The sequence below is a fragment of the Oryza sativa genome, chromosome 10 (genome assembly GCF_034140825.1).
Source record: "Oryza sativa Japonica Group chromosome 10, ASM3414082v1".
NCBI classification, from domain to species: Eukaryota; Viridiplantae; Streptophyta; class Magnoliopsida; order Poales; family Poaceae; genus Oryza; species Oryza sativa.
In genome coordinates, this window is record NC_089044.1 from 8,661,654 (window position 1) to 8,681,464 (window position 19,811).

At 55.1% G+C, this 19,811-nt stretch overlaps 1 protein-coding gene across 1 annotated transcript; it reads right to left on the bottom strand.

Annotated features, from left to right (window-relative positions):
* Positions 1 to 298: 298 nt before the first annotated feature.
* LOC136353514 (uncharacterized) lies at positions 299 to 861 on the bottom strand. The gene is made up of 2 exons (XM_066304515.1): positions 507 to 861; positions 299 to 339 (listed from the first exon to the last, which is right to left on the bottom strand). Exons 1-2 carry the CDS (start codon positions 859 to 861, stop codon positions 299 to 301), a joined length of 396 nt encoding a protein of 131 aa, XP_066160612.1.
* Positions 862 to 19,811: the final 18,950 nt, after the last annotated feature.

The following is a 19,811-nucleotide window of genomic DNA, read 5'->3' on the forward strand; positions in this document are numbered from 1 at the left end:
TTGAAATCACGAATCTTTTCTATCTTCTTAGGATCAATCTCAATTCCTCTCTCATGCACCATGAATCCTAAGAACATCCCCGCCGACACACCAAAAGCACATTTAAGTGGGTTCATCTTCAAACCATACCGGTGCATCCTCTCAAAAGCTAACCTCAAATCGGCTATGTGTCCTTCCATACCATCCGATTTGACAACAATATCATCAATGTAAATCTCTAAGATAATACCTAGCAAATCATGAAAGATTAAATTCATCGCCCTTTGATATGTTGCACCGGCGTTCTTCAACCCAAAAGTCATGACAACCCACTCAAATAAACCAACAAATCCCTGGCACCTAAACGCCACTCAAAAGTACATCGGCCATTGCAACCTCGGCCGATGTATCCGCTTGAACAATTTCAACATCATCGTCGTCCCATTGAATTAAACATTGATGCAAGGTAGAAGGCACACAACAATTGGCATGGATCCAACAACGACCCAAAATAACATTGTAGTTACCTTGCACATCGACGATGAAGAAAGCGGTTGGTAGCGTCTTGTTTCCCACGGTGAGCTCCGCCGAAAAGATACCCTTCACCTCCATTGGTTCACCATTGAAGCCATTGAGAATCATGTTGGTCTTCTTCAACTCATCATCCTCTCGCCCCAACTTCTTGAATAACGAGTACGACATCAAGTTCACGGCAGCACCTCCATCCACTAGCATCCTAGAGACCGGCTTCCCATCAACATGGCCTTTGAGATAGAGAGGCTTCATGTGACGGTTTGATTCATCGGGCTTCTCAAAAACCGCATCTTTAGGACCTAATGAGAATTGAGCAACCTTGGCTTCATCCATAGCACGAAACTCCATAGGCAACATACATACCATGTTGATATCCATATCTTCTTTTTGGAGATGATTCACCTTTATCAACCGATTGTTCCTCCTTCTCCTCTACAACAACCGGCTTTTCCTTCTCTATGGATTTACGCCTCCATACCGGTGGTGGTCGCAACTCATTAAACCTCTTATCTCTTTGTTCTTCGGCCTTTTTATCTCTTATCTCTTGAGCCCGAAGACGTTGCAACCTTCTCTTTTGAGTAGCCGTCAAATCCTTAGGCATCCACCTAGGATTCGGCTCTGTTCCGGGAGGTAAATAATGTCCTCTATTAACTTTGCTTGAAGACGATGAAGCCCTCACATCGCCTATCGCAATTCTCCTGTCAAACCGGCGCTGGAGCCCGGTCAGACCGGTCGTAGACCACCGGTCAGACCGGCCAGACGCGCCGGTCAGACCGACACTTGGTGCATGGTCAGACCGGCCTAAGGCGTCGGTCGGACCGCTGTCGGGTCGGCGGTCAAACCGGCCTGATGGCCTGGTCAGACCGGCCACATGGCTGCGGTCAGACCGGCAAGAGGGCCCGGACAGACCGGCCGACTGCGATGAGCTGGTATCGGCTTCGGATTTTTTGTTTGGGGACACTCCAACTCCATCTCCAGAAGGTATTGGCACATCATGAGACCCCACTTTGATAGTAATCACCTCCGAAGTCCTCGCCTCTACCTTGACGCTCTTTCCTTCCCTCTTTTCTTCATTAGCCCGATTCTTACCATAAAACCGACTATTGTTTGGTGAAGACAAACGCTCATGAATTGGCCTCATCGGTCCTCCCCACCCTTGGTTGAATTGCATTGAAGGCATATGATTGAACATTGGCGACGTCGCCCCCCACGGCATGAAGTAAGGATAAGGATAACCCGGCGGCGGCATTGGATAAGAACCCCATGACATGTCTTGTGGATGATGATATGAAGGTGAATGCGACCGTCTTGGTGAATGACCAAATCGCTCCCTAGGAGGTGATCTTGGTCTTTTCCCTTTGTTCCGAATTTTCTCACCACCTTGCTTCTCATATTTCTCTAAAAGCATATCAAAAGTCACTTTGGTCTTCCTAGGGGCTTTAGAAGTTGAAGCTCCACTCTTATTCTCCTTCCAAGCACCAACCTCCGGCTTCTTTGGCACTATCATCTTAGGCCTTGGTTCGCCAATGACCACTCCTTTTCCCTTAGTAGATTCGGCTTGCTCCGGCCGAATCAACACCTTTTTATCATTGAAATTAATTGTATTCACCGGAAAAGGATCATGATCAAGCTTCATCTTGGAGCCATCGGTGAACTTTAATCGTCCTTCATCTATGGCCGATTGAACCTGTCGTCGAAACACATTGCAATCATTAGTAGAGTGAGAATGAGAATCATGACATTTACAATATGCTCGACATTTCAACTCTTCTTGAGATGGTATGACATGGCCTTTAGGTAATCTAATTTGTTTTTCTTGTAAAAGATAATCAAAGTTTTATCACACTTGGCCACATCAAAACTATATTTAACCTCACTTTGCCGATCTTTGCGAGGAGTCAGCATTAGGTTAGAGCAAACAAAAGGCTTATTTTTATTAGTCCATGACTGACGGAGCTCGTGGCCCCTCACCGGGAGACCGCGCAGGCCCCCCTTTGCCGGTTCGGCCGGGGGCTTAGGGTGAGATCTCAAGCTCTCGCTCTCTTTCTGTATGTGAAAAAATCGTCTGCAAGACACACGAGACACGGCGATGTATACAGGTTCGGGCCGCTGCGAAGCGTAATACCCTACTCCTGTGTTTTTTGGTGGATCTGTGTATGAGCGAGCTACAAAGTGTGAGCTGACTTCTCCCCCGTTCTAAGCTCTAAATCTGGAAAAGAATCAACCAACCCTTTCTCCATGGGCAAGGTCCTCCTTTTATACTTCAAGGGGATACCACATGCACCCTTTTCTTTCCAAACTGGACTTTTCTTCTCTTTATGGACGGAGATCGGTATGGTTGCCGTCCAAATGACACTTTGATGGGACAGCTCATACCTGCCTCCACTCCCGGCGGAGACATGCGAGACGTGGGATCGTGGCTGCCCGTTGCTGATGCGACCAGTGTCAGACCGGTCATTCTTGTCCACCACGCGTCGGTTTAACAACGTGCATGTTTGCCCTTCTTCGTGTAACACCTTGCCTGTAATGGTTAGGATAAAGCCTGGTATTCATCTAACCAGGGCTAACGTGCCATCTCTAAGAAATAACACGCTAGCTCCGGCTTGAGACGAGTGCCTAGAGACTTTCGTCTTGACGGGACGGGGCAAGGCGTGCGTCAGACCGCCAGTCGCCACCTAACCCGTGATCTGACCGGTCTGTGACCGGTCACAGACCGGATAAAAGAGCGTGCTGTACTGCGTTGCATGCAGCGTGACACGCTTGACCAGACTGCAATAAATGCTGTTAGGTGAGCACAGCTGTGCTCACTTATCCCATATATGTGGCGCAGACTTCTTTAAGGGGTCGGGGTGCCTCGGCCCTCGGGGCCGGGGCAAACGCAACCCGACCCCCCCCTCGGGGGGAATCAGGAGGAGGGCGGACACCTCACCCTCGGGCCCGACGTCCCCGAAGGTGCCAGGCCACGTGGGCGATTGTGTCTGCCTCAAGCCTCTGGTCATGATACTCCCGGTCCCATATCACCGACAGTAGCCCCCGGCGTTATGCCAGAGCAATTTCCCTTCCCAAGGGAAACGGTCAGGTGTGACGCCACCCCTAAAGCCTGGTGACAGGTGGGACCGGTCTCCGTAGTTGGGCAAAATACCCAACGGTCTTAATTCATGCACATTGGTATTGATAACTTTGGTTGTCCATAATGGGCGGTCTATTCAAGACTGCCACACCACTTGAGCAGCGCGCGAATCTGGGTGAGCAGATTTGTCTCGCCCGGAGATACGGTAACGCCGCTTCGGTTGGCGAGCGTAATTAACGCGCGCACGATACAATCCGTTTCGATTGCCACAACCGCATATCCACTTCATGCGCCGTAAGCGGGCGAATGGGATTAGTGGAAGCGTGGGCGCTGGAAACGAGGGAGCGAGATAGCGAGATACGAGGGAGCGAAGTAGTGGGCGCGAGAAACGAGGAGCCAGGCCCAGCGAAGGCAAGGGTATAAAAGCATCAAGAAAAGGATTTGCTCCCTTCCTTTTGCCATCGTTCCTCTTGCCTTCGCCGCCTGAGCTCTAACTCTTTCTCTGCTTCGCCCTACTTTCGCCACACGCGCTCGTTCTCAATCATCTCTTCCTCCACCGCCATGGCACGGGGCACTGCTCTGCTCGACGGCAGTGTGCTGCCGCCTTCCCGCATCGTGAACGAGAGGCACGCCGGACTGCCGCGCCGCTTCATGCCGGAGTCCGCCACCGGTCGGGAGATAGTGATGCTGGGCGAGGGGCGCCCGGCACCAGACTACCCGGGGCGGTCCATCTTCTTCCTCCCCTTCGCGATGGCTGGGCTGGTCCCGCCATTTTCTCATTTCTTCATGGATGTCCTGGAGTTCTACGATCTCCAGATGGCGCACCTCACCCCCAATGCGGTGATGACATTGGCCATCTTCGCACACCTGTGCGAGATGTTCATTGGGGTGCGCCCCTCTCTTCAGCTGTTCCGGTGGTTCTTCACCGTGCAGTCGGTGTCACCGCCGTCAGTGGTTGGCGGCTGCTACTTCCAGCCGCGGGGGCCGGTGTTGAACCGCTACATCCCCTGCGTCCTCCGCAAGAAGTGGGACGACTGGAAGAGCGACTGGTTCTACACCCCCCTCGCCGACGAAGCGCGCCTCCGACTTCCAAGCCAGCCCCCGGCGCAGGTCTCCAGCTGGCGGGCGGCGGTAGATCTGGGGGAGGAGTACGACGCCGTCCTCGACCGCCTGGCGGGCCTGCGATCCCAGGGGCTCACCGGGGCCATGGTGTTCGGCGATTACCTCCGTCGCCGGATTGCGCCGCTCCAACGGCGCGCCCGGAGCGCCTGGGAGTACACTGGGCCTGAAGACTACATGCGGACCCACCAGGGAGCCAGATGGGATTGGGCTCCTGAGGACTTCAAGATCGTAGTCCAAAGGGTGCTGAACCTTAGCTCCGCGGAGGCGTCTCGCCTTCCTCAGGAGATCCTCCCCCTCTGCATCGATCCCGACCGCGTCTCCATTCTAACCATTATGTTGGGGGTCGGGGCCTCAGAGGAGAGAGCCCCCAAGGACCACGATGGCGCGGGCGAGAGCCGCCGGGGGAAACAATCTGCCCCAGGAGGGGGTCGTGCTTCTGGGCCCCGCGCCGGGGGCCCGGGGAGCAGCCGCCCTGCCGACGCCCCGGGGAAGAGGAAGCTGGGAGGAACACCTCCCCCATCTCCTCCCCGAGGGGGCGGGGCGGTGCGTACCAGCGGTCGGCGCTCGGAGGGGGCCGCGCCGACGTCACAGCCCGAGGGGGAGCGCAAGAAGAAGCGGCTCCGCAAGATGGGGGAGACGGAACCAGCCCGGGGAAACCTAATTTCCCCTCCAAGGTGGTCATTCAAACGACCCCCTCGCAGGTTCGTCTCACTCTCATTGCAACCACTTTTCTCCCAAAGAGAAGTTTTTTCTTACTCATTTTGTTCGTCTTCTGGTTTTTTCTTCTGCTTCAGCGATGTCCCGTCGCATTCCTCCCGCCACCCCAAGTCCGGCCAGTCCGAGGCCGAAGATCCAGCGGCCGCAGAGGAGCGGAGGCGAGAGTCTGACCGGCGTGAAGCCGCAGCCCGCCTTCGGGAAGCTGAAGAGGCCGCCCGGGAGGCCGCCCGGGTTCGCCAAGCGGAGGAAGCTGCTCGGGAGGAGGCCGCCCGGGCTCGCCAAGCCGAAGAAGCTGCCCGGGAGGAGGCCGCCCGGGCTCGCCAGGCTGAGGCGACAGCGTCACTTGGGCCCACTCCCTCGGGCGGCCCTCAGGCGTCATCCTTCGAGGCGGCTCGCGACGAGGCCGCGGGCGCATCGCCTGGGCCTACCTCACCGGGCGACGCCCAGGACCAAACGGGCCCGGGGGACATCCCCGAGCCCAGCGCATCCTCCGGGGGGCCAAGCCGCGTCGCCTTTTCTCCAAGGCGGCTTTTCTCCTCCTCTTCCGTCGCCCCGGTGAGCGCCGAGCCCATTATGCAGGCCTTGGCCGCCGCAAACACCGCGGTGCTAGACGGATTTAGCGCCCAGGTGGAGGCCTTGCGAGCGGAACGAGCGGAGCTCGAGGCCGCATGGGCGCGCGTCGAGGAGGGGCGGCGCTCGGTGGACGCCATGGTGGAGGTGGGCCGTAAGGCCCACCGCCGCCACATCTCGGAGCTTGAAGCCCGCAAGGCGGCGCTGGCGGAGATCGCCCGGGAGGTGGAGGAGGAGCGAGAGGCCGCCCTCGTCGCCACCACCGCGATGATCGAGGCGCAGGACTCCCTCCGCCTTCAACACGGGAGCTGGGAGGCGGAGCTAAAGAACAAGCTCGACGCCGCCCAGGGGGTCCTCGACGCCGCCGCTGCCCGAGAGCAGCGAGCAACGGAGGCTGAAGCGGCGTTGCGGCGGCGCGAAGAGGCCCTCGAAGCCCGTGCCATGGCGCTGGAGGATCATGCCGGCGCCGTGGAGACCAACTTGGGGGACCGCAAGGCCGCCGCCGCTCTCCGGGAGGCGACGCTGGCGGCGCACGAGGCCGCCTGCGCCGAGGAGGAGTCCGCGCTCCGCCTTCGCGAGGATGCACTCTCTGAGCGGGAGCGAGCTCTCGAGGAGGCCGAGGCCACGACGCAACGGCTGGCGGACAGCCTCTCCCTCCGCGAGGCGGCGCAAGAGGAGCAGGCGCGCCGCAACCTTGAAAGCGTCCGCGTCGAGAGAGCCGCGCTGGAGCAGCGGGCTGCTGACCTCGAGGCGCGGGAGAAGGAGCTAGACGCGAGGGCGCCTATCGGCGGGGCGGCCGCGGGCGAAAGCGACTTAGCCGCCCGCCTCGCAGCTGCCGAACACACCGTCGCGGAGATGCAGCGAGCGCTGGACTCCTCCACCGGGGAGGCCGAGGCCCTTCGCTTGGCGGGCGAGATTGGGCCCGACATGCTTTGGGATGCGGTCTCCCGCATGAAGCGCGCCGGTCGGCAAGCGGGCCTCTGGGGAGGCCAGACGTCGGTGCCCCCCACCAATCTGGAAGGCCTCGCTCCGCACCTCAACAGGATGGCTTGGGTTCTCGAGCAACTCCCCGAGGAGCTTGAGAAAACCATCAAATCATCCTCGAGGGACCTCGCGCGGGGAGCGGTCGAACTCGTGCTGGCGAGTTACCAGGCCCGGGACCCCAACTTCTCTCCATGGATGGCGCTGGAGGAGTTCCCTCCCGGGACCGAGGACGACGCGCGCGCGCGGGTCGGGGATGCTGCCGACCACATCGTCAACGGCTTCGAGGGGTCGGCCCCTCGGCTCGCGTTCGCCCCCAGCTCCGACGAGGAGGGCGACGCCAGCGGCGAGGACGACGGTGGCGACGAGGCCGGCGACCCGGGCGCATTTGAATGAGCCCCCAGGCCCCCACCAATCTTAACTTTTTTCTTGTTCTTTCTTCTGAGGCCTTCATGCCTCTTTTTTGTATAAATTAACTCAATCTGCAATGAGAAATGATGAAAAAATTTTTGTGTTAGTTTTATTTTGCTATATATATATGAGTTGAGGATGATCTGTGCCATGGTCCTTTTGCGCCTTAGCTTGAAATAAGGGCTCGCGCCCAAGTCCCGGTCCTCGAATGGCTCGGGTCGGGGCTAGTGCCTGGGGAGATCCACATGTCAAGACTGGCCAGGCCGGGAACGTGGTGACCGAGGGTTATGGGTGACCCGATTGTGGGTTTTTGCCGATTCCCCCCCGGAGTTCACCACGCCCCGGGGCACGGCTCGGTTCTGGGCCCCGTTTGGCGATTTTAGCTGACCGAACCGAGCCCCCGAGGGCAAGGTTGAGCACGAGTGACCCTATTTCAAGTTAAGATTTTTTCAGAAGGAAAAACGGCACAGACACAACCTTTAGGAAATTGAAACTGCTTTTATTGAAATGCTGAAAGGAATATATGTGCATGTGTGGTAGCCCCCGGCTAACCCGGCACACCCGAGGGGGGTGCGGGGTTAGCCCGAGCCAAAACCTGACACCCGACCCCCCCCTTCAGGGGTAGAAGCGACGAAGGTGTTCAATGTTCCACGGGTTTGGCAGCTCCGTGCCGTCGCCCGTGGCCAGCCGTACCGAGCCCGGCCGGGGGACACCGATCACTCGATACGGACCCTCCCACATTGGTGAGAGCTTGCTCAATCCAGCACGCGTTTGGACGCGGCGTAGGACGAGGTCGTCGACGCAGAGTGATCGGGCCCGGACGTGGCGCTGATGGTAGCGCCTTAGGCTCTGCTGGTAGCGCGCAGCTCGGAGGGCCGCGCGCCGCCTTCGCTCTTCCAAGTAGTCGAGGTCATCTCTACGAAGCTGATCTTGATCAGCCTCGCAGTACATGGTGGCCCGAGGAGACCTCAGGGTGAGCTCAGATGGGAGAACCGCTTCTGCGCCGTAGACGAGGAAGAAAGGCGTTTCCCCGGTCGCTCGGCTTGGTGTGGTTCGGTTTGCCCAGAGCACCGCTGGCAACTCCTCGATCCATGAAACGCCGTGCTTCTTGAGAATATTGAAGGTCTTGGTTTTAAGGCCTTTGAGGATTTCTGCATTGGCGCGCTCCACTTGGCCATTGCTTCTGGGGTGGGCAGGTGAGGCGAAGCAGAGCTTGATGCCCATGTCTTCGCAGTAGTCGCCGAAGAGTTCACTAGTGAATTGGGTGCCATTATCCGTAATAATACGGTTAGGCACTCCAAAACGGGCCGTGATACCCTTAATGAATTTAAGAGCAGAGTGCTTATCGATCTTGACAACCGGATAAGCCTCGGGCCACTTAGTGAACTTGTCGATCGCAACATACAGATACTCAAACCCGCCCGGGGCCCGTTTGAACGGTCCCAGGATATCAAGCCCCCAGACAGCAAATGGCCATGACAGTGGTATGATCTGCAGGGCCTGGGCCGGCTGATGGATTTGCTTGGCGTGAAACTGACACGCTCTGCACCGCCGGACCAGATCGACTGCGTCATTGAGGGCTGTCGGCCAATAAAATCCTTGACGAAAGGCCTTGCCAACCAGGGTGCGTGAGGCGGAATGGGCTCCGCACTCGCCCTCATGGATGTCAACAAGAAGCTCAACGCCTTGTTCCTGAGGAATGCACTTCAGGAGGATTCCGTTAGCCGCGCGCCGATAGAGGGTCCCTTCTACCAGCACATAGCGTTTGGAAATGCGTTGTACGCGTTCACTCCCTTCGCGGTCCTCAGGTAGAGTCTTATCTGTGAGGTATGTTTGGATCTCAGAGATCCAAGCAATCAATCTAAGGGAGCTTGAAGCGCTCCCTTCGGGTCCCGAGGCCTGGACTCCGACGGGCCTCGGGGGCCGGTCAGGCACATCCGTCTCCCCTAAGGGATCGGGTCGCGCCGACGGCTGGGTAAGCCTTTCTTCAAAGGCGCCCGGTGGGGTCTGGGCTCGCGAGGACGCGAGCCGTGAGAGTTCGTCGGCAATCACATTATCCCGTCTGGGCACATGCCGAAGCTCTATCCCGTCAAAATGGCGCTCCATACGCCGTACTTGGCGCACGTAGGCGTCCATCTGCGGGTCAGAGCACCGGTACTCCTTACAGACTTGGTTAACAACCAGCTGAGAGTCGCCTAACACCAGGAGGCGGCGGATCCCCAGTCCGGCCGCCACTCTGAGTCCGGCAAGGAGTCCCTCGTACTCTGCCATATTGTTAGTCGCTCGAAAGTCGAGACGGACCAAGTATCTGAGGATGTCTCCGTTCGGAGAGGTCAACGTGACCCCTGCACCGGCGCCCTGAAGAGACAGAGAACCGTCGAACTGCATCACCCAGTGGGCGGTTTGAGGCAGCTGTGAGGGGTTCGTGCTGGCCTCGGGTATTGAGACGGTCTCTGGAGCCGGGGTCCACTCTGCCACAAAATCGGCGAGGGCCTGGCTCTTGATAGCGTGGCGTGGTTCAAAGTGCAGATCGAACTCAGAAAGCTCGATTGCCCATTTTACCACTCGTCCTGTACCCTCTCGATTATGCAAGATTTGACCGAGGGGGTAAGACGTAACCACAGTGACCCGATGCGCCTGGAAATAATGGCGCAGTTTCCTCGAGGCCATCAGAATAGCGTAAAGCATCTTCTGGGCCTGTGGGTATCGGGTCTTGGCGTCCCGGAGGGCCTCACTAACAAAGTAGACAGGCCGCTGCACCTTTCGGCGGGGCCGATCCTCTTCGCTAGGGGCCGTACCCCCGGGGCGTTCTTCGTCCAAGTGGCCCCTCGGGGCGCACTCGTCTTCTGTGCCGATGACCTCGGGGTCGGAGGACGACAGGAGCGGCCTTCCCACAGTGGCCTCGGGGCCGTCCTGGGGGTCGGGGGCTCCTGGCATCGTCGGACAAGCGGGCAAAGGGCCAACTCCGGTCGTCAGGGGCCTCTGGCCTCCGTTCGGCTCGGGGGCCTCTTCTCCCTGCTCTTTCCCGGGTCGAGTCAGCACAGGGTTAGCCTCGGGGTCAAAGGGCGTTAAGTGCGGCCTTCCCGCAGTGGCCTCGGGGCCCTCCTGAGGGTCGGGGGCACCTAGCACCGTCTGACAAGCGGGCAGAGGGCCGACTCCGGTCGTCGGGGGCCTTAGGCCACCGTTCGACTCGGGGGCCTCTCCTCCCTGCCTGCTCCCGGGCCAAGTCGGCACAGAGTGGGGGTGCGCAGAATGAGGATTGTCCTCATCGCGCTCCACAACCAACGCTGCACTAACTACTTGGGGGGTCGCTGCTAAGTAAAGTAGCAGGGACTCATTTGGCTCCGGGGCGGTTAGAACCGGGGGAGAGCTGAGATATGCCTTTAATTGAGTAAGGGCATGTTCAGCTTCCTCCGTCCAAGTGAACGGCCCCGAGCGCTTGAGGAGCTTAAACAAGGGTAGCGCCTTCTCTCCCAGCCTTGATATGAAACGACTTAGGGCAGCCATGCAACCGGTGACGCATTGCACATCCCTAAGTTTGCTGGGGGGGCGCATCCGCTCGATAGCTCGAATCTTTTCGGGGTTGGCCTCAATGCCTCGGGCAGAGACCAAGAACCCGAGAAGCTCGCCCGCAGGTACACCAAACACACACTTATCGGGGTTCAGCTTTATGCGGGCGGAGCGGAGGTTCTCAAAAGTTTCCGCTAGATCTGAAAGTAAAGTTTCTTGGTTGCGCGTTTTTACAACCAAGTCATCGACATATGCCTCAACATTACGTCCTATTTGGCTACCCAAAGAGATTCGGGTAGTACGCTGAAAAGTAGGACCTGCATTCTTTAACCCGAAGGGCATTGATGTATAACAATAGGTTCCTACGGGGGTAATGAACGCAGTTTTTTCCTCATCCTCCCTAGCCATGCGAATCTGATGGTAACCAGAGTATGCATCTAGAAAACACAAAAGGTCGCACCCCGCAGTGGAGTCGACAATCTGATCTATGCGAGGCAGGGGGTAAGGGTCCTTAGGACATGCCTTGTTAAGGTCGGTGTAGTCGATGCACATCCGAAGCTTGCCGTTCGCCTTGGGAACGACCACCGGGTTCGCCAGCCACTCCGGATGGATGACTTCACGGATGAATCCGGCCTCCAGAAGCCTCGCCACCTCCTCGCGGATGAAGGCTTGACGTTCCGGGGCCTGCCGCCGCACTTTCTGCCGGACCGGCCTTGCGCCCGGCCGCACGGCGAGACGGTGCTCAATCACCTCCCTGGGGACCCCGGGCATGTCCGCTGGTCTCCATGCGAAGACATCAGCGTTTGCCCGCAGGAAGGAGACGAGCGCGTCTTCCTATTTGCCATCCAGAAGACCACCGATCCGTGTGGTCTTGGATGGGCCGTCGCCCAAGGCAACCTCCTTGACCGGGACCTCGTCGCATGTGGCAATCCGCTGCCTCGGGGCGGTGGGGGCAGAGGGGCCAAGCCTCTCGTCACCACCCTCGGGCTTGGACGCAGCAGCGAGACGGTCAGCGCGCTGCTCCATGCAAGCGAGCGCGACTTTAAGGTCGCCGTGGACAGAGATGGGGCCACCGGGGCCCGGCATCTTCATCTGGAGGTAGGCATAATGGACCGCCGCCATGAACTTCACCAACGCGGGCCTCCCTAGGACCGCGTTGTAGGGCAGACTGAGGTCCGCCACATCGAAGCTCACTCGCTCCGTGCGGAAGTTGGCGGGTCCACCGAAGGTGACCGGTAGGTCGATGTGACCTAATGGCCATGTGTGCCCCGGCGTCACACCGATGATCGGTTGAGACTGCTGGAGCACCATCCCCGGGGCCTTGATAGCATCAAAGGCCGCGGGGGAAAGGATGTTGAGAGCCGCTCCTCCATCTATGAGGACACGTCCCAACTTTACGTTGCAGATGGTGGGGGAAACCACCATCGCAATCTGCCCTCCCCGGGCAATGCACGGTGGGTGGTCGGTCTGGTCGAAAGTGAGAGCAACCTCCGACCACCGCGCCCGACGCATCGCCTCATGAGTAGGGGCCATGGCCAGAAGCTCTCGCTTCATAGCCTTGAAGCTCCGGCGAGAGACGTGAGCACACGCTCCTCCATCGACGGTGGCAATGGTGGCCCCAGGTTCTTGGAAACCTAGGTCGTCATCACCATCATCGATGTCAACAGCGGGGGCCTTCTGCTTGGCCTCACTTCGCCGTTTGCCGGAAGGAACCGCTGGGGACTTGCCCTCACGGCGTTCCTGCCTCCTGTCCTCCTCCCACTTCCTCGTTCGCTCAGCCAGGTTTTTGACTGCACGACAGTCCGCGAGATCGTGGAGGGAGGTGTTGTGGACGGAACACCATCTGCCGGCGGGGCGCTCCCTGCTGGGAGTACCAGCCTCTTTCTTTTCGTCGCTCGCAGGCCTCCCCTTTCGGGTGGCCCGCGGAGCGCCCTCGACGGCGAGGACATGACCCTCGTCGCCGGAACGGTCCGACCTCTTCTTCCTCCTCCTGTCACGCCGCCCTGTCTGAGCGGCGGATCCGGGGGCGGCCGAAGCTGCCACTCCGGAACCGGAGGAGTTCCATGTCCACGCTTCCTCCTTACGAGCCACTCGGTCCGCGAGCTGAAAAAGCTCCGCGGTAGTCTGGGGCTCTTTGGAAGCGATCTTTTCGAGCATGCGGTTGTGCCGCACGCCCCCCCTGAACGCGTAGATCACCGCGTGTGCAGGGATGCATGGTATAGTATTGCGGACTTGGCAAAACCGCTGAATGTACGAGCGAAGCGACTCATCATCGCCTCGCTGTACTGCATGCAAGTCCGCTTCTTCGCCTGGGCGAGGATATGTGCCTTGGAAGTTCATGGTGAACTGTTGGCACAAATCTTCCCAGGAGTGGACCGACGCGGGTGGCAGTTTCATTAGCCAACCCCGCGCCTGTCCTTTTAGGGCCATGGGAAAGAAGTTCGCCATGACCCTGTCGTCACCCCCAGCGGCCTCGATCCCGGTCGTATAGACCTGGAGAAACTCGGTGGGGTTGACGCTCCCATCATACTTCTCGGTGATGGTGGGCCGGAACCTTGGGGGCCAACGGACATTCCGAAGACTCGCCACAAAGGCTCTACAGCCAACACCACCGGCCGGGGGCACGGAAGGCTGGTCCTCACGTCCATGTCGAGGTGACACTCTGGACGAGGAGGCACCCTCCGTTGTACGGGGAGTACGCCGGCTATTACGCCGGCGCTCGATGTTGAGGCGGGCATCCGGCTCCCCATGCTGATCCTTCCGAGTCGAAGGTGTCGACGAGGGGGTGGCAGTCGAATGACGTGCAGCCGCCGCCGCTCGCCGCGCCCTCCGTCTTGACGACACGGAGCCGGTGGTAGCGGCGCCGGAGGTCTTGGTGGTGGCGGACCGTCCACCAGCACCCAAGCGCTGCTGAGCCGTCATGACCAAGTTGGCCACGTCTTCCAGCCATCGTTGGGCTGGAGACTCCGGGTCATGGACGACAGGCGGGTGTCGTAGGAGCGCGCCAGCAGCCTGAAGCGCGCCCTGAGGCGTGCTGCCGTCGCCGTAGACGAGGAGGCGACGCTCCCCATCTCGCCGTTCTCCTGCATCACCTGCGGCTGGTGACGCCGCGGATTTGTCGACCCTCTCAAGCGCCTCCCCCTGCTTAGGGCTTTGGCGCGGAGGAGGTGGGGGAGTACGAGCTCGACGGCGTGGATTCGGCTCCCCGTCGTCGCCGCTCACACTCGGAGAGAGGTCATGCGCCTTTGCTTGCTCGGCCATTAGGCTGAACAAGGGAAACTTGGCGCCCACGGACGAGTCTGAGAGCTCAGAAAACACACGCTGAGGCCCCTACCTGGCGCGCCAGATGACGGAGCTCGTGGCCCCTCACCGGGAGACCGCGCAGGCCCCCCTTTGCCGGTTCGGCCGGGGGCTTAGGGTGAGATCTCAAGCTCTCGCTCTCTTTCTGTATGTGAAAAAATCGTCTGCAAGACACACGAGACACGGCGATGTATACAGGTTCGGGCCGCTGCGAAGCGTAATACCCTACTCCTGTGTTTTTTGGTGGATCTGTGTATGAGCGAGCTACAAAGTGTGAGCTGACTTCTCCCCCGTTCTAAGCTCTAAATCTGGAAAAGAATCAACCAACCCTTTCTCCATGGGCAAGGTCCTCCTTTTATACTTCAAGGGGATACCACATGCACCCTTTTCTTTCCAAACTGGACTTTTCTTCTCTTTATGGACGGAGATCGGTATGGTTGCCGTCCAAATGACACTTTGATGGGACAGCTCATACCTGCCTCCACTCCCGGCGGAGACATGCGAGACGTGGGATCGTGGCTGCCCGTTGCTGATGCGACCAGTGTCAGACCGGTCATTCTTGTCCACCACGCGTCGGTTTAACAACGTGCATGTTTGCCCTTCTTCGTGTAACACCTTGCCTGTAATGGTTAGGATAAAGCCTGGTATTCATCTAACCAGGGCTAACGTGCCATCTCTAAGAAATAACACGCTAGCTCCGGCTTGAGACGAGTGCCTAGAGACTTTCGTCTTGACGGGACGGGGCAAGGCGTGCGTCAGACCGCCAGTCGCCACCTAACCCGTTGATGTGACCATGGCTACCACGGATGCAACCATTGCTCACATCATGGATGAACAAGAAGGTATCGAGATCAAGTACTCCAAGTGCTGGAATCCGATTCGGCCACCTACTACACTGCTGACTTCAAACGGCCACCGAATCTGCATACGACCTCCGTTTTCGGCCCGTGAGTACTTGATGGAAAGCTCTCGGAGCCCTCTTTCCAATGCATCAAGCCTCATTGCCAAATTCCATCTCAGTCAGCACCAATTGAAGAAACAAGGTGCTGTGACACCTGTAATGGGCCTATGGGCTTGTAACTTCATTTGGGACCCCGGCCCAGGTGGGGCCCATGTGGGGTGCGCCCCAAGCTGGTGGAGCACGACCCTAGGCACCCCTAGGTCGTCCTCCCACCCCTATATATAGATAGTTACCCCTTTAGGGTTTCTCGGGTTTTGTTAGATTAAAGTTTAGCCATTGCTACTTGCTTGCAGCGCGCGTGTCGGCTAGACCGTCCGTCTGCTTGTTCTTCGGAACCCCAACTTATCATTTGTATTAAATTCCTATTTGCAATATCAGATTGCTTTTATCTTGTTCTTGCTTGTTTCTTCGATTTGCTTGCAGGAATAGGGTTGATCTGCACCGGCAAGATCAACAACCCACGGAGAGGTGTATCGATCGCTAAGGCGCAACACAACGTCTCGTACGGTTGTAGTCGGATCGTCAACGTTTCTCCCAAATCGTAGTTATCACAACTCACCGAAAGATCGGGCCAACAACAGCCTTGAGTGTCGAGAGAAACTCAGGGTTCATCAGGTGGTATCAGAGCTTTCGTTGCTCGGTGAGTTTTTATCTTCCTATAACCAGAAAATAGCCAGACAAAAAAAAATTGTATCATTTACCTAGCCATATTGTGCCATTGCATTGTTCTTTTCAGTTTTTGCTTTGTTGAATCTGTGTTGCATCGTCGAGTCGTGTTGCTGGTCTTAGCGTTTAGTCCGTTTAGAGTTTCGAGTTCTGGTCACGTTTTATACCACAGTCGTCGTCGCCTCCGTGTCTCTGTTGTCGTCGGGACCTACGAAAACGGAATCGGCTCGCTGCCACGATTCTATTTTCGTAGTTTTCAGAAGTTTTTATCGGTTAGTTTTTGAGTTCTTGAGTTGCATAGCTTCTGTTCGGTGGCTGTGCCGTGCATGTGTGCGAGGAAGAATAGAGGAATATAGCAGATCAGTTTGGATTCGGTGGGGTGGAAGGAAAGAAAAAAAAAAAGGAAAGAAAAGAAAAGGAAAGTTTTTTTTGATTGGATTTGGTTTCCACTTGTGGAGGGCCAGGCCGAACCCTCCCACCTACCGTACCCACCACCACCGTGACAGTCCGACTCGCTCCTCTCTCTCCAAATCACGTACATCACAAAGTGTGAGTCGCGTCAAACACCTTGGTGAATTTTTGTTTGGTGTCAGTTTCGAGATCTGTTTGGAAAAACGGAACCGACATAAATTCAGCATTCCATTTTTGTATAATTTTTAATTTTGGTTTGGACTTTTACATTTGAGTCCCAGTAAATTTTACATTTACATTTGAGTCCCTGTAACTTTGCATTTTGGTCCTTGGTCAGTTCTGGTCAGAAAAAAATCGAAAAAAAAAAAGATAAAAAAAAGAAAAGGCAGAAAGGTGCTAAAATAAAGAAAAGAGAAAAGCCACACCAAAAAAAAAAGTGTGAAAAAAAAAGAAAAAAAAGAAGAGACAAGGAAAAAAATCATTTTATTCTTGATCTTGGTTTTGTGTATCAGAGTTGTGCTTGAGTTGTGCTATCCTGTGGTATCGTTTGTGTCTAGGCTCGCGTCTCTAGTACGTTCTAGCCTAGGACCAGCACGGTACTTGACTTTGAACCATTATTCAACTTTGCATTCTCTGATTTAAGCATTTGCTATCCCTTTGCTACATATTTAAGCCTACCCAGAGCTCCACAGATCTGATTGCAGCCGTACAGCAAGTGTTTGCCAAGGCATCGATACATCCAAACTCCATTGGGGTGCTTGGTTAAGTCGGTGTACATCACCATTCCGCTTGCTTTGGTAAGAACTTGTAAGAGCTTGGTTAAAAGCTTGAGTGTGTGTGATATTTGAGCTGCCACTACCTAGTAGTTGATAGGAGCGTGCATATTTTTGTGTACTTCTTGTTTCCTACTAACCATGGCAGGATTGCGTAAGGGAATACGAGAACATCGACTTCTACACCTTCGACGAGATATGACGACTTCTCCACGTGATGCATATGAGGTACATGACTATAATTTTGAACAAGTTGCATCTAAGTTACCATTCTATGATGGGAAGTATGATTCTATTGCATACATTGATTGGGAGCTAGCAATAGACAATGAATTTGATATATATGATTTTTCTGATGCTCAAATGATTAAGGCTGCTAGTAATAAGTTTACCTCTTCTGCATTATTTTGGTGGACTTATGTTAGTAATAAACCTGAAACTTGGGATGAATTGAAAACCATGATGAGAAAACGCTTTGTGACATCTTATTACAAATGTACTCTTCGGGAGAAATTAGAACATCTGAAACAAGGTGATAGAACTGTTAGGGAGTACATTCATGAATTTAAGGTCTGTATCATCTACAGTGGTCTCAAAGAGTGCAATGAAAATACAATGCGTAGATTTTTCAATGGGCTTAATTCTGAAATTCAGGTTTTGCTTGATAATGTGACATATAATCATATTGGGCACCTATTCATGCTTGCTTGTAGCATTGAGAGTCAGATCATATCAAAGGCGAGGATGCATGACCAATGTGATTTATCTCCTATTTCTGAATTCCCAATATACTTATGTAATGATGATGTGCAAACATTGGAGGAGCAATCTTTTGTCTCCCCTGTTACTAACGTTTTGCAGGAAGATCAGCACATCCAAGAAAAGGAGAATGGTATACTTGCGGAGAAAGAGGATGAAGCACCTGCGATGTCTGAAGAAAGTTCGCAAGGTAAATTAAATGGTGCTGAGAGAAATGAAGGTGAGTATTCTCAAGGTGAGCTACACTTGTCCACTTTTCATGCTATAGTAGAGCAACCATTAGTGGAATCAATTGCTGAGTTGCCTTTGTCACAAGTTGATTTACTTGCTGTTCCTTGTGATAAAGAAGAGTTGTGCGATAATGCTTCACTTATATCCATGCCACAACTAGTGAATGAACATGCTATTCCTGTTGTTAATACTAACTGCGCTGATTTTAAGCATGTTGTTCACATTGCTAATAGAGTAGAGGAACGTGAATTGACATCTTCTTTAAATACTTTGGGCTATGTTCAGTTTGCTGATTTTCATGAGCTCGATAATTTGAAGGAGAAATTATTTGCTAAGTCTGATTTGCCATGTCCAAGTAACGCTATTTTTCATCTCTTTGGTGAATATAATGATAGAGGAATATATTTGGTGCATAGAGTTTACATCTGTTCAGATTTAGAACCTCCTGTACATGTGGATAAAACATGCAAGCTAGAGAGAAATGTTATTGCTAACAAAATTGTCTCGAGTTTGTCTTGTTTTGATTGGACGAAACAGGTTGTTGTAAATGGACTACGCAAAGAGCACCATATGGAAAAACCGAGGACGGTTTTCCATGAAGAAGGGGAGGATGATGTGACCATGGCTACCACGGATGCAACCATTGCTCACATCATGGATGAACAAGAAGGTATCGAGATCAAGTACTCCAAGTGCTGGAATCCGATTCGGCCACCTACTACACTGCTGACTTCAAACGGCCACCGAATCTGCATACGACCTCCGTTTTCGGCCCGTGAGTACTTGATGGAAAGCTCTCGGAGCCCTCTTTCCAATGCATCAAGCCTCATTGCCAAATTCCATCTCAGTCAGCACCAATTGAAGAAACAAGGTGCTGTGACACCTGTAATGGGCCTATGGGCTTGTAACTTCATTTGGGACCCCGGCCCAGGTGGGGCCCATGTGGGGTGCGCCCCAAGCTGGTGGAGCACGACCCTAGGCACCCCTAGGTCGTCCTCCCACCCCTATATATAGATAGTTACCCCTTTAGGGTTTCTCGGGTTTTGTTAGATTAAAGTTTAGCCATTGCTACTTGCTTGCAGCGCGCGTGTCGGCTAGACCGTCCGTCTGCTTGTTCTTCGGAACCCCAACTTATCATTTGTATTAAATTCCTATTTGCAATATCAGATTGCTTTTATCTTGTTCTTGCTTGTTTCTTCGATTTGCTTGCAGGAATAGGGTTGATCTGCACCGGCAAGATCAACAACCCACGGAGAGGTGTATCGATCGCTAAGGCGCAACACAACGTCTCGTACGGTTGTAGTCGGATCGTCAACGTTTCTCCCAAATCGTAGTTATCACAACTCACCGAAAGATCGGGCCAACAACAGCCTTGAGTGTCGAGAGAAACTCAGGGTTCATCACCAAAGCCCACCCCTCACGCCAAGATAACAAAAATGCAGATTGATGATGCCAACCCCACAAAGCTCGTATCACTGGGAGACGACATGGGCGAAGAAGAAGTTGAGAGTACCCTGCAGGTGCTCAAGAAGAACATTGACATCTTCGCCTGGAGCCCTGACGAGGTGGGGGGTGTTCTGGCAGATCTCATCATGCATCACCTGGCGGTCAAGCCGGACATTAAGCCAAGAAAACAAAAGTTGCACAAGATGTCTGCCGATCGCCAAGAAGCGGCGAAGGCCGAAGTACAAAAATTACTCCGGGTGGGGGTTATCCAAGAGATTGACCATCCGGAGTGGCTGGCGAATCCAATTCTGGTGCGGAAGTCAAACGGCAAATGGCGCATGTGTGTCGATTTCACAGACCTGAACAAAGC